A 14,988-nucleotide genomic window follows, 5' to 3' on the forward strand; every position below is an offset into this window, starting at 1 on the left:
ATCTCTAAAAATTGTCAATTCTAAACTAGCACAACACACATGATTGCTAAACAGTTTACAGTGTATTTCTTCATGTGATTCATCTCCTTAACATGTAATTAATGCAATCTGAATGTAATGTATCAGCCCCTGCCTTTTGTATTTCTTGCTCTTTGTTGTCATGTTCCTTTCCACTGTGTCCCACTTCGTACTGTAATTTCTGCATTGATAAAAATAAATAATTGAAAGAAAGAAAAAAACTCTCTTGGAGGCAACACGGTTGGGATTAAAAGGAGCACTACAATCAGCGCATTGATTTCTGGGATCCGTAGTTTACAATACTCTGGCCACGCGTCTTACTACATATCCCGTCACACCATTTTCACTCTGAGTTTGAGAGCAGTAAACCCTGGCGCAAACCAAACCGGGTAAGATTCAGTGTGTATTAAAAAAAAAACAAAAAAAAACGAGTGTTATTCTGTTAGTTAGATTTCAGGTAAATTAATTACTTTTGCTACAAAACTAACATTAAAACAATAGGCCATTGTTTACTTGCTACACAGATATAGCTTGTTTCTGTTGTAACGTCGTTTACAGTATTGTTTGTATGTTAGTTAGTCTGTGCATCTGTCAAATGCAGAATTGATAGAAACATTACGAAACCTAACATCACTTAGTCTTTATAACGGGATTAGTTCGCAAATACGAGTATTCATATTAATTACCCGGTATACTTTGAGAAGGCAAGTCGTCGTCGTCTCTACCCCACGCCCCCCAATATATATATATAGATGAGAAGAATCTTGTGCACCTCTCATAACAGGTGTTTCTTGCTTCTATTGGATTTATTTATTTTTGTAGTAGGAACCAGTTCATACTGTTATCGTACATCAAAGGTTAACCCCTAAATGTCCATACTTGTAATTCAATTCCTGGTATTAAAACATGCCTGTATTTGATGCAACACCAGCAGTACTGGTATGAGAGGTGCATTCTCAGAATGGAGATGATCCTAAGATAGCAGAAAAAGACCACGACAGATTCTGTACAAGCGTGTTTCATTCCCAACCATTCTTAAATTCATAATTGTTGCTCCACCTTGCAATAATGTAACACAGACCTACACCCAAGCCATTACATACCCCCACAAAAAGGGATGTTAAGAGTATATGTATTCAAAATATATAAAATACAGACTTTTTAGCAGCAGGATCCAGTAATTGTTAAATACAGGGATTATTTTTAATAGCACCCTTTTTAAAATCTGCTAATAAAAAGGTAATCATATAGTGAATAACCTGGTTACCCCTTTAAGGTACAGGGGACATGTGTGTCCCACAAATAAAATTATGCTAACTTTCTTATTTTTGCAATGAGGTGCACAAAACAGGGTTTAAAATCTGGTCATCCAAATTGTCAGTTTCCTTGTGATACCTGAGTCACTCTCAAATGTTTTTTAAGAAAAAAACGTTTGAACAGCCGCTCAAGTCCTTGTGTACCTTAAGGGTTTAAATGTATGTAATGCAACCCTCTACATTTATAGAAAAAAAAAAAATTCAATTTATTACAGATGTGATATGGAATGGCATCCTCTATCAGTCCTCATTGTTGCTGATTTCAGAGTTGCTCTGCAGAGCGACAGACAGTTTTTTAGAAGTCTTCTGCAGCAGAGCGTTGGCGGGATGCTTGTCCTTCAGGTGCAGGTAGAGGGCCTCGTGACTCTCGCCTGTGTACCCACAGTCCTCACAGACGTACAGCTTGTCCCGACGCTGCTTGTGGGTGAAGCTCTGCTCCACCCCGTGGATCTTTCGGAGATGCGACTCTAATGAGCAGCGCTGTGTGAAAGCCTTACTGCAGATGTCACACTTATAAGGACGGATGCCTGCAAAATGGTTACGACATATTTTACTTATAAAAACCTTATGGACCTATAATAGTGGATTCATCTTTTTTGAATGAGTAGACAGATAGGTAGATAATAAGATGTATCTATTTCCTGCAGTCCATTTTTAGCAGGGTGGCACATTCTTTATAAATACGACCCTGGTCATTTTGCTGAGCTATTTATTTATTTTTTCTCATTTTGTCCCCAATTTGGAAAGCCCAATTATTTTTTTATTTCAACCCGGCTCACCACTGCCACCCCCGCGCTGACTTGGGAGAGACGAAGACGGACACACGCGTCCTCCGAAACGTGTGCCGTCAGCCGTCCGCTTCTTTTCACTCTGCAGGCCCGCCAGACAGCCACCTCAGAGCTACAGCATCAGAGGACCACGCAGCTCTGGGCAACTTACAGGCAGGCCTGCAGGCACCTAGCCAGTCTACAGGGGTCGCTGGTGCACGATGAGCCGAGGACACTCTGGCCAACCTAAGCCCTCCCCACCTGGGCGGCGCTCGGCCAATTGTGCACCGCTCCCTGGGAACTCCCGTCCACAGTAAGGCTCAGGTAAAGCCAGGGGATACTGTAATTAAATGAGAGTTGCTGACCTGTGTGGATTCTGATGTGCCTCTTGAGATCGAAGGTGTCGTTGAATCCTTTCCCACAGAAGGTGCACAGGTGGCTCTTCACCAGGCGGTGGCACTTGTGGTGGCGGTTGAGCATGCGCTGGCTGTGGAATGCTTTACTGCACACAGTGCATGTGAACGGCTCTTCAGTACTGCAGGAGCCTGTTGTGAACTAACAGAAGCAAGACACCTAAATACAGGGCGGCTAACTCAACTGACCAGCTCATGCCAAGGGAAGCAGTCAGTGTGATTGACTTTTCGTGTCATAGGGGGTTTAGCACTGTTTGGGTCAGATTATAAATTAAAACAAGTACCCTTTTCATCTCTCTGCCTACATCTCTGGAGGGCCATTAACAATGTGGGTCAATGGTCAGCATTAAAACAATCAGTTTCTCTTCATGGCACCTCCGACGGCTGGTTTCACTGCTTAACGCTAGTCTGTTTAATACCAGAGCTGGACTACCTCACCTAAATTGATTATTAGGCAATCCAAGATTAGTGCTAATCCAGATTGTGAAACCTTCTTTTAGAGTGGTTTACACATTAAACGCTGGGGGATGGGAATAACACCAAACCCAGCGGTTTAAGAATACTAAAAAATAAGTTTTACCACTGAAGACATTAAGAAAGACAAGAGTGCTTAGTTTAGGTACATATTTGAATGTATTAGTAGTCGTTGCATTAGTTGTAGTAGGTGAAGGTAAAAAGAAAGAAGATGAAGAATCGTGTTATTACCTTGATTTTGGTCCTGGTAGTGGTGTGTTTTATTTCATATCTCATCGGTTCATCTGTGTTCTTCAGCACTGATTCTGTGTGACAGGGGACAGGCTTGTCTTGGTTTGCTGTGGTCTCAACAGCAGTTACTTCAAGCACTGACTTCTTGTCTTCCTCTGTGAAGCACTGGACTAAACAACTAGTCACTGGAACAAACCATGAGAAAATAAATGGTTAAGACATGGAAAATTAGTCTAATGTAAAAAAAGAAACTAAAATACCACATAATATAGACAGGCGTATAGAAGGTAAACAGTACTTGAATTTACCAATGTGCAACTCCATGCCTAGACAACTCACATGGAAAGGATAGAGGTAACTATATAACTACAGTTAGATCTAAAATGCCTTTTCATAAATTATCATGCAAATCAAATTTTGGCATGTGGATCCCCAGATACAGCCAATTATGTTACTACCATAAAAAAATGGCACAAGTATACAACAACAGCTCATCAAATTCGGACACGAGTTCCCATGATATGGCCTTCAATAGACCAGGCAATCTGGGGGATGTTTCATTTGTGTATCGTATTTTAGTCATTTAATATATGTTGCATATGGACTGTATTCATATATTGTAGTGTTAACTATTAAATTAACATTAAAAACATATCAAATTAACAGATATAGTTTTCAACATTGAAAAAGCTTTGTCTAAACGTTTATCATCGAATTTATTTTTGTGTTTCTAAATTCAGCACTTGATAGTTTTATATTGGATGGATGAAAAAATAAAACTAAATATTGTAAACTGCCTTATTTGCATAGTCATCAGTAAAACAAAAACTGTCTGATAAGGTTAATGCTGCATTTTCTGTAATTTAACTTGTTTTAACACTGTATACTTCCATGTTGTGCCTCTTACAAGTTTTTTCGTTCGTTTTTACATATGCATCATATTTCTATTGGGTTTCCATAGAAGGCCCGACAATCCTGGAAGTGCAATGTTTACTTGCTCAGGTGTTTCAAATTCTGGGTGTAACCATGAAAATCAAGTCAATACCAGCAGTATTCTTTAAGATGTTAACCCTAAATACTAAGTGGAACAATGGGAAAATCCGTTATGTTTACAACTGAAATTTAAAACGTATGCAACGAAATGCAAATCCAAAGCGTTTTGAGCAGGCTGTGAATCTACTTTACACACATTGTGAATATGTAATAAACACCCTAAGTAAAGTTAAAAAAAGAAATGTGACACCCACACTAACAAATCTTCTAACAACCGCTGACTTACCTGGAATATAGGTATCTGCTCGATCCTCGTCTCGTAGTTCATCCCAGTTCTTTAGGGTAGGGAAGGAATTGTTTCTCTTTACAAGGAACGCACGGGGCATGATGAAGCGGATTTGATCTCACCTTTGCACGGGTTTTACCTTCTCCGTTCGGCAACGTTTCGCTTCTGCAACAACGCGTGTTAAATAACGATACCTCCTGCTTTAATTGCAGCTAAACTTCGGTTTCCAGGTGAAATGATGTTTCCTAAGCTGAAACTGACGATGAAAACTACCAGGAAATTTGGAAGTGAGCATGCGTATATGAAAAATAACGGAGTCAACAAACTTACCTGTTCTACCGGTTGGAGCACATTATGTCCCAACCCATCCTTGAGGCCCGATTGTAAAGAGCATATATATTAACTGTAGCAGGGATTGTTCAGTGAACAGAAGTGCTGAAAATGCTAATACTATTTTGACTTTAAGAGCCGAAACTTGTTCAGGGCGTGACCACTTTAGGAACCTGCAATACCTGGTGATAATCGATCCTGTAAAACGCCTGTCAAATGTCACTACTTCCCATTTCAGTAAACAGATTATAAGCACTCGAATAATACTATATATATATATATATATATATATATATATATATATATATATATATATATATATAAAACAGCGATATGACAGCATGTTACAAAGTAATTTTTCACTTTTCTTATCAATCGCCATGAATGTTCTGTACATCATTTTTTAAAACTCCTCTCAACGCATTCTCCTTTTGTATTAATATAACCCCCCCCCCCCCCCCAAAAAAAAGAGGTTCATCGGTATTCTTCAGCACTGATTCTGTGTGACAGGGGACAGGCTTGTCTTGGTTTGCTGTGGTCTCAACAGCAGTTACTTCAAGCACTGACTTCTTGTCTTCCTCTGTGAAGCACTGGACTAAACAACTAGTCACTGGAACAAACCATGAGAAAATAAATGATTAAGACATGGAAAATTAGTCTAATGTAAAAAAGAAACTACAATACCACATAATATAGACAGGCGTATAGAAGGTAAACAGTACTTGAATTTACCAATTTGCAACTCCATGCCTAGACAACTCACATGGAAAGGATAGAGGTAACTATATAACTACAGTTATATCTAAAATGCTTTTTCATAAATTATCATGCAAATCAAATTTTGGCATGTGGATCCCCAGATACAGCCAATTATGTTACTACCATAAAAAATGCCCCCCCAACCAAAAAAAAAAAAAATGCTGCAGATTTACAAGTAAATGACACCATAAATAAAATGGAATTATAGCACGAAATTATGTTAGGTATTTTAGGTATTAAATGTGTAATTCCTGGAACAAAAAACATAAAACATGAATAATGTACTGCTTGTAAATCTGTCAGTTTAAATGAATGTATCATTCTGCATTGGTAGTAAATGGATACCATTTGGGGGACACTACGCTTGTGGGAATCGCACGTTAAAATCCCCTGACAAACACATTGGGCATAGGGGGATGTTTTTAAGACTGAAACGTCTGCAACTTTAAACATCAATGGTTTATGGTATGCTTATAATGTGTTAATGACATGTACAATCTTTACCCTAAGGAATAATATTAAGAAAACCATGCAGGAGAGCTGTGTTTATAAAACTGGTACATTTCCAGCGGTTGCAGTCGTCAGCCTCTCATATACTGTTTCCTGGTTTCAGGAGCTGTGTTTGGTTGACCAGAAGCCAGATTGTAATCTATACTGTATCGTGGTTACCGAGATACTCAATAAACCAAGATCATAAATACAAATACTTCCAAAACACTTTAGTAGTATTTCTCGACATTATTAATAGTATTTTTATATGGGATGTATATCTGTTAAGAAGAACAGGGGTAACATTTTGGTAGTACCAATCAACTTGGATAATTATCTATGAATGACAACTGGTACCTTGATTAAGCAAGGGTTGTTCATGGTGTACACTGGACTTAAAAACGCCCTAGCCCCGCCCCAGTAGTTCTGCAATATTCATCTGTCTCAGAGAAATATAATTTATATTGTGTAATAACCGACATAAGTAATTGGAACATGATTTATTGATTACAATTAAATATTTCTCACAATGTTGGACATGCTCTATACGCTTCAAATAACTCAAGCGTTAACGATCTGGCCAATCTTGCCAAGCCCCTTTCTCGACTACTCCACACTCGATTGATACAGACTGCGTGAGACAGATAGATTAGTTAGGTCTGTAAATACACATTGCCAGGTCTCTGTTACCCGTGTATCATTGGAGTGCGCCGTTTGTGTTTTGTTGTAAACGCTGTTAATGTTGTAGTTATGTCTACAACCTCCAAAGTAGTACTGGGTGTTTCTCTGGTGCTTACTCTGGGAACGGTGGCAGGAGTTCATATCAAACAGCATCTGGACAGAGAGGTATGTGAAGAAATCCGCTCAAGACCATCAAGGCCTTTTATAATAAACCTGGACTGGAGACAAAGGCTTCCTAATGTTAAGAATAGCACTGTGTTAATACTACTGTTTATTGCTTTGTAATAACGCTTCTAAACAAATTTGGCAAATAAATGGACAAAGTGGTAGCGAATGTGCACTGCCTTTGGGGTGCCTTTTATTGATGTCCGGGTAGGAAACACGGGAACGATATAATCATGCCTTTGTGTTAGGTCGCGTATTATATTGGGGAATACTACATTGTTTTTTTTTAATTTTGAATAATACATTTTCAGTATAAAATAATGTTATATATTAAAATATAGAAAAACGTAGAGACTGACTTTTCACGATCAAAATGTAGGCTTGCCAACTGGGTCTCATTTACACATAGTAAAGATCCACTATATGTCCAGTAGAAGATATTTGAGATGACAGGGTAGTAACAAAATACTCCTCCCTTAATAAAATCACGAACATTATTAACAATAAAATGATCCGTTATTATCATTTAATATTTTTGTCGTGCAGAACTTTGTGCCTTGTGCCAGTATTGTATAGGTAATAATGTACTGCTCACCAAGACACCAGAACATTGGTATTTATCATAACAAAGCAGATAAATTAGTCACTGTGATCCCTGTCTGTTCTCCTCTGTAGATATTAATCAGACTTAATGAGTATGTACTTTTCTTCACAGAGACTGCATGAAAGTGTCATCAGGGATCTTGAGAGACAGGCTCGTAAAAGGGAAAATCTGCGACAGCTGGAAGAACAAATCACTCTCACCAGAGAGCTTGAAACAGAACGGGAGAAGAGAGCAGCGGGCGCACAGACCTCCTAGACTGCCCTAGATATACTACACACCTGCTATTGCCGTGCTGGAAACAACTCCATTCATGCAGCAAAACTGCCTCTAGCAAGCAGCTTTGGACCAGAGTTTGTTGCTGTTCCTCATGCTTGTAAAGGGACTTTACTGCATTTTGCCAAATATTTTTTTTTTTTAGTTTTTAAATTTGGGGCGGGGTGGACTGAAAAACATATTGGTGAAATGCAGCTGTATGTGAGGCAATGAAGTGTGTTTGCTAGCATTGTTTTGTGGACACTGCTGTAGAGATTGCCTGTTGTTGTAGTTTAGTTTTCCTGAAGTTTTGAAGCGATGGATGACAGTGGAGACTTGAGAGGACTGAGAAGCCAGCGGGTGGACGATGACGCAACGCGGACCTCTGCCTCCGAGGGCCTGGAGGAAGGGGAGGTGGAGGGGGAGACTCTCCTCATTGTGGAGTCAGAGGACCAGGCCTCGGTGGACCTCTCCCATGACCAGAGTGGAGACTCCCTCAACAGCGACATTGGGGATGAAGGAGATAACAGCTGGACTGAGGAGATGTCCTTCTACTGTGACAAGTGTCATAAATGGATACCTGCCGGTAAGCAGAGTTTCATCAACTTTCAAATGCAGAGAAGGTATGGAAAAAGGACTGCAATTGCATAGCAGTTTGAGCCATTGTAGTTGTTTTCCTGTTTAATTAGTCACTGACTGTTGAGCTTAATTATAACTACAGATGAAAATCTCTGGTGCGGCTAAAAACTGGAATGGCTTTAACTGCAATGCAGTAAAAGTTTTAGTTCTCTATATGTTCAAATAATCTAAATATGTACCAAAGTGCTGCAAACAGGCCAGTTTTTTTGTGCCAAAGGTTTTACAAATGTACATTTTTAAGTATGCATTGCTTTCTGGAATAACGCATCCAGCTAGGGGGATTAGTTTCCCCCACGACTCAGGTTGGATCAGAAAGCTAGACTTGTTTCAGCACTGGGACATTGGCGTTTGCGATTCCTGCTTTAGTACTGTATAATGGTGGTTGATTTCTGTTCACAGGCCAGCTAAGGGGAGAACAGCCCAGTTACCTAAAAGGCGACAACTTCTTCAAGTTTACCTGCGCTGACTGTGCAGAAGACGGCAAAGAACAGTTTGAAAGAATGAGGCTGACCTGGCAACAGGTATGAGTCGAAGCTCTAAGGTTTGGGTTGGAAAAAAAGTTGGGATGGGGGAATAAACAATATAAATGGCCTATTCCTGCCTTTTTTAATTAGTCTTAAGCAATACAATTCTGGGAGTATAAGGTCCATTTGTGTGTTGAACTAATAACAAAAAAAAAAAAAAATTAAAAAGCTCAAGAATGACTTTTGTGTGGTGTAAATTACCAATTTGAGTTCAGCAACTATTGACTAACAGTGGATTATCCAGCACATACAGGAGTGAATGCCATTAAGCTAATAGGCTATTTGTTTTAATTGATTGTTGTAAGAATACTAAGCAGTCTATAAAGGACTGTCAGCCACGTTGAGCAATAATCCATCATTGCAGGATATCATGTGTTGGTTTACACAAGTGCTATTAGATAGCTAAAATGTGTAAATAAAGGTTTTAATAACAGAAGACCCTGCCTTGATCTCATTACTAGGACTGAACAAATTGCTGTGTTTGCAGGTGGTTATGCTGGCTATGTACAACCTGTCACTGGAAGGAACAGGTCGTCAGGGTTACTTCAGGTGGAAGGAGGATATCTGCGCTTTTATTGGGAGACACTGGTCCTTCTTGCTGGCAAACAGGTACTAGGTCCCCCGACTCGTAATATAATTAAGCAATAGAACTCAATGCGGAGGAAATTAGTGCTGGCAAGGTCAGGAAAGTCCGATTCGGACCCGCAGGTGACACGGGACACTGAACGATATGTTGGGTAGCAGCGAGAGCCATGTAATAAATATTACCTGGAACCCCCTCCAACCCGGTGGGTAGCTGTCTCACTTTGAAGTATGAGTTATTTAATAGGGTTGTTGCAACAGTTGTGTTTTATATTCCTAACTTCCTCGTGGTGCAGGAAGAAGACCACGACGTGGTGGAGCACTGTGGCCGGATGCCTGTCCGTGGGAAGCCCTTTGTTCTTCCGGTCTGGAGCCCAGGAGTTCGGGGAGCCCGGCTGGTGGAAGCTGGTCCTCAACAAACCTCCCACCTTGAAGCCCGAGGGAGAGAAAATAGCCTCGTCCTCACTGAAGGCAAAAGGTGAAAAGAAAACGTTCTTTCTACAAGTGTTCGTTACAGATAAAGCTATACGAAACAATGTCTCTTTTTATTTTACTAACAGGGACTGGGGTTTGTGTGGTCTTTAGTTTTAAAATAAACAATATTTGGTGGACATTCGTTTCTATGTCGGTAGCCAAGGCAGATTCTGATTTGTGTGTGTGCTTTAAGGGTTTTTCTCCTGCCTGAGTTCTTATTTTATTGCTGAGCAGAGTTTATAGTTTGTTTATCTGAAAAGGTAACAATGTTTTAGACATGGGTTTGAAATGTTTTTGTTTAAACGTCGAGTATATCGTTGACGGTTAAGTGGCCGTCTGCAAAACCAATCATGTCCATTTAACTGAGAATTAGTCAAATACAGAGGAAATTCCCAGTCCACAATGGATGTGGGGTCCCAGATTAAGTAGAGGAAGCAGAATCTAATCCTGAATTCTGTGCGGTCGCCTCGCAGCCTCTTCCAAGCCCCCCCTGGACCCCATCATTACGGTGGAGGGGTTGAGGAAGCGCGCCAGCCGCAACCCCGTCGAGAGCGCCATGCAGCTGAAGGAGAAACGTTCGCGGACGCAGGAGGCCAAGGACATCCGCAGAGCCCAGAAGGAGGCGGCAGGCTTCCTGGACCGCAGCACCTCCTCCACCCCAGTGAAGTTCAGCAGCCGGGGGCGCCGGCCCGACCTGGTCCTGGAGAAGGGGGAGGTGATCGACTTCTCTTCCCTGAGCTCCTCCGACCGCACCCCCCTGACCAGCCCCTCCCCGTCCCCATCACTGGACTTCTCTGCCCCCGGTACTCCCGCCTCCCACTCGGCCACCCCCAGCCTGCTGTCCGAGGCAGACCTCATTCCAGATGTCATGCCACCCATGGCTCTTTTTCATGGTAAGGAACCAGCAGTTGAAATGCCTTTTTAAGTGACTGTTAGGATCTTTAAGATTAATGGCTCTAGTTTCAAAGCATGATGCTTGACATACTGGCTTGGACCAAATCAAAATTATAGTGGCAACATAGTCCTTGTCAAGTTATAGCAATGCCACACATTTCACACCGCAGTCTGGGGAAACTAATACTGTAGCGTACTTGTGTGTAATTTATTATAATGTGCAAATTAACTTTGCAATTAGAGAAAGCATTTCAATAGAAAAAGTCATATCTGAATTGCATACAGACATCTTAAACAAAAAATTACAGACCCCACTGGTCTCTAACCTGGAAGTCCTACACTGATTTAAAACAAACAAAAAAAAAACATGTAATAGAAGAACCCCCAAACCAAAAAGCATATAATGTCCCTCGTCTTCCTGTTCCAGATGATGAAGAGCTGGAAGGGGAAGGAGTCATCGACCCTGGAATAGAGTACATCCCCCCTGTCAGCATGCCACCGGCCCCCGGCAGCGTCCTGATCAGGAAGAAGATGCGCACGGCGGAGCACATCAAGCAGGAGGCGGACAGCGAGGAGGAGAGGAACGACAAGGGGGAGCAGGACGATGGCGAAGAGGCCCTGCACATCAAAGTGCGGGGGGAGAAGAAGAAACCACAGCTGGAGAAGGACGAGGGGCCGGCCGCCCCCCGCTACGCCCCTGTCAGCCTGTACGAGGAGAAGCTGCTGCTGCAGAAGCTGGAGTCCTGCCCCAACGCCATGGCCGTCACCCCCGAAGCCAAGCGACTGCACAGGAAGCTGCTGGTACGGCAGGCGAAGCGGGAGAGGGGGCTGCCCCTGCTGGATCTGGACCAGGCTGTAAGCGGTGCGCTCACCCTCGTCGGGGGGATGTACGGAGCCAAGGAGGGAGGGGCCTTCCACAGGGGGACGTCTGGCATGGCAACGTACCGCACCACCAGCCAGGACCTCCGAATCCTTGACCGCTTCCAGGTATCTCTCTGTCTGTCTAATAACTGCATTCATTATTGGGTAGACAGTTGGATAGATATGTCTATCCAATAATTTAAAATCAACTGTCTCAAAAAAACACCACGAAGCTCAGAAGGTCAGAGAAATGGTTCAGTGGCTAGTTGTTTTCCACCTTTGTTACTTTCCCATAATAAACCAAATAGGTAGAAAACAATATAAACAAATCTCTTCAAAAAAGGGATTTAACAGTTTCTGTGCCATATGTATAATTTTTATTTCCCCACCCCCCAGACTACTTTGTCCAATAGAAAAGGATTTCATCAGGCCGTGGGCACGTTCTGGCATCGCTTGATGGGGTCAGATACAGCTGTAGACCTCTGCATCAGCAGTCCATACACGTCGCGCACCCTGAAACCGTTCATAAGGTACAGTCCAAGCATTTCTCAAGCAGTGTTGCTTTTAGTGACCTTTTTTCTTTTTTTAAATCTATTCTAAACTGTTGCTCTTTTTTCTATCTGTGCACACAGACGTGACTTTGAGAACAAACCTCCTAAACTCCACCTGCTGGCTGAAATCCGGGCGTACCCCCACAGGAACGATCCAGAGTGGAAGCCAGAGCCGGAGGCGCCCATTGATTACTGCTATGTCCGACCCAACCACATCCCCTCAATAAACTCAATGTGCCACGAAATCTTCTGGCCAGGTAGGGAAAGAAAAAACATCATAGATGGTAAACTGCTGTTGAAGTGCAGGTTTCACAGAACCCGATTAACACTAATCTTGAATTACATTACCTAAAATAAGGTTAAGTTGTTCAAGACTAAGTCTGTAACACTAGATCTGTGATACCTTAGGTAAGTAATTCAATTCCAATAAAAGTATAATCATTAGCATAACCGCATTCTCACATGTCACTTTAACCATTTTTTCTTGCCGCAGTGCCAGAATGATAAAGGTTTCCATGTTTTGGGAACTAGGGGGTCAGACATGGTTCCTATTTCCTCTCATCCCGTGTTTGTCTCTTTCTTTATCATTTTGTCACAAATTTAAATGCAAAGTGTATATATGTGTGTGTATATGTATATGTATATACATTTATATTTATATAATATTATGATTTTTTTTTTTAAATAAACAATCCAGAAATGAATTACACATTTTCCATCACACTACCTATTTTTTTTTCCTCGTCTCTTTCATTGCTTAGGTGTTGACCTGTCAGAGTGCTTGCAGTATCCTGACTTCAGTGTCGTGGTGCTCTATAAAAAGGTTATCATCGCCTTTGGGTTCATGGTTCCAGATGTGAAGTACAACGAGGCTTACATTTCATTCCTGCTGGTCCATCCAGAGTGGAGGAGAGCTGGGATTGCAACCTTCATGATTTATCATCTTATACAGGTATTTAAAAAAGACAGCTCTGCATCAGAAAGGCACAAGTCTTATAATTAAATAAATATAATTATAGGGTGATGCAAAACTTTTAACCATAGCTGTAGGTTACTCTGTAAATAGTTACATGTTGACAGTTTCCTACAGCAGCTTCCACATCCTCTCATTGTAAATGTCCCTGTGCCTGCCAGTGTAATTCCACGTCAGTGTTGACACTTTTCACAGCATCTATAGTGTTTGAAGTTCTACTTTTAACCTTATGCTTTTTCTTCACAGACATGTATGGGGAAGGATGTTACCCTGCATGTTTCTGCCAGCAATCCTGCCATGCTGTTGTACCAGAAATTTGGATTTAAGACTGAAGAATACATTTTGGACTTCTATGATAAATACTATCCGGTCGACAGCAAGGAGTGCAGGCATGCATTCTTTCTCAGGCTGCGTCGATAATGTTGTTCGTTGTCTGAACAAATACCGTTACCTTGTGGGGAAATGACTGTAGACATGTTGACCAAGAGTGGGTAAAGTTGGTCCTTCCAGTCTGTGTTTCAGGGTGTTCTAAATTGTTTAATTGAAACAAGCCGGAATTGCCCAGCCCTAGATATAGATAACTGCAGATAGTAATCACCAAAAGCAGTCACCCCAACCCCTTGTTAGGAATTTGTTAGATTAGTCTCTAGTGGAAACATTGCATTGCTGAGCAACGTTTATAGTTTGTTTATCTGAAAAGGTAACTGTTTTCGAGGTGGGTTTGAAGTGTTCTTGTTTAAACATTCATTGTGTCATTGTTAGTATTGGCACTGCAAACCCGACCGTGTCCTTTTAACTGAGTGAAGTCAAATACAGGGGAAATTCTCAGTCCACAATGGATGTGGGGTTCAAGATTTAGTGAAAATGTTATGGATTACCCAGGACTTAAGTTCTCCACACACCGGACACGATACAATTTGTCCTGCGATAAAAATATTATTTTTGCTGCGACTCTACCTTTCACACCAGTGGCGACAGGTGCACGCGATATACAGCTAATAAAAATGTAGAATACATAGTAGCTTTTCAGAATACTTATTTCAGTAAAGGTAAACGAATCATACACACCATCCAGTTCCCTGGCAATGGACTGCCAGATGTTTTCCCTCATTGCCGTGTCTTTAACTTTTGTGTCCTTTATTGTACAGCTCCGCGTATTTTGATACTGCAAGAATGATCTTTTCTTCCACCGTTGTTTACCGCAGGCACGCAAGGGAAGCTGTTCCTCATTGGTCACTTCCCTAGCTGCCGCGTGATAAAATCGCAAAAAAAGCCAATCCTATTTCTTTCGCATCGCTTCAGTGTAATCGGCTCGTATCAAAAAGAGCCATTTTTTTTTTTTTTTTGTTATGGTGTTGTACGACACGTTTGCTTATCGCATCGCGTCCGGTGTGTAGAGGCCTTTATTCTGTAAAGTTTTCATACATTCATTCATACTTTACTTTCATGTAAACACCAACAACTGTTCTATTGGGGTGTGATGTATTTGCTATTAAAACATGTTTTGTTTTCTATTTTGTGTTAAGTTTTGTGGTGAGAATGAAGACAGGCAAAGTTAGTAATCGCATATGGCTGTTACCGCTTAAGACAGTTGTTTGGACAGCAGATAAAACTGATATGTACACAGACAGACCATGTGTGCAACATGCTATCACAGTGGCACCACGAAATGCAATGACTTAGAATTGCTGAATATCTACAGCTACTTGTGC

At 41.3% G+C, this 14,988-nt stretch overlaps 3 protein-coding genes across 3 annotated transcripts; 2 read left to right on the top strand and 1 right to left on the bottom strand.

Annotated features, from left to right (window-relative positions):
• Positions 1-1,515: 1,515 nt before the first annotated feature.
• LOC117410395 (transcription factor Ovo-like 2) lies at positions 1,516-4,981 on the bottom strand. Its single transcript, XM_034921531.2, has 5 exons — positions 4,829-4,981; positions 4,499-4,663; positions 3,220-3,404; positions 2,467-2,656; positions 1,516-1,861 (listed from the first exon to the last, which is right to left on the bottom strand). The coding sequence occupies exons 2-5, from the start codon at positions 4,596-4,598 to the stop codon at positions 1,575-1,577; spliced, it is 762 nt and encodes a 253-aa protein (XP_034777422.2). The 5' UTR covers positions 4,599-4,663; positions 4,829-4,981; the 3' UTR covers positions 1,516-1,574.
• Positions 4,982-6,654: 1,673 nt separating this feature from the next.
• On the top strand, positions 6,655-7,788 carry LOC117411067 (protein PET117 homolog, mitochondrial). The gene is made up of 2 exons (XM_034018127.3): positions 6,655-6,922; positions 7,638-7,788. Exons 1-2 carry the CDS (start codon positions 6,827-6,829, stop codon positions 7,779-7,781), a joined length of 240 nt encoding a protein of 79 aa, XP_033874018.1. The 5' UTR covers positions 6,655-6,826; the 3' UTR covers positions 7,782-7,788.
• Positions 7,789-8,070: 282 nt separating this feature from the next.
• Positions 8,071-14,790, top strand: kat14 (lysine acetyltransferase 14). Its single transcript, XM_034018119.3, has 10 exons — positions 8,071-8,364; positions 8,817-8,938; positions 9,429-9,550; positions 9,820-10,001; positions 10,471-10,890; positions 11,319-11,878; positions 12,149-12,282; positions 12,385-12,560; positions 13,065-13,255; positions 13,523-14,790. Exons 1-10 carry the CDS (start codon positions 8,097-8,099, stop codon positions 13,694-13,696), a joined length of 2,349 nt encoding a protein of 782 aa, XP_033874010.1. The 5' UTR covers positions 8,071-8,096; the 3' UTR covers positions 13,697-14,790.
• The last annotated feature ends 198 nt before the right edge of the window (positions 14,791-14,988 follow it).

Source organism: Acipenser ruthenus, chromosome 6 (genome assembly GCF_902713425.1).
Source record: "Acipenser ruthenus chromosome 6, fAciRut3.2 maternal haplotype, whole genome shotgun sequence".
In the NCBI taxonomy this organism is placed as follows: domain Eukaryota; kingdom Metazoa; phylum Chordata; class Actinopteri; order Acipenseriformes; family Acipenseridae; genus Acipenser; species Acipenser ruthenus.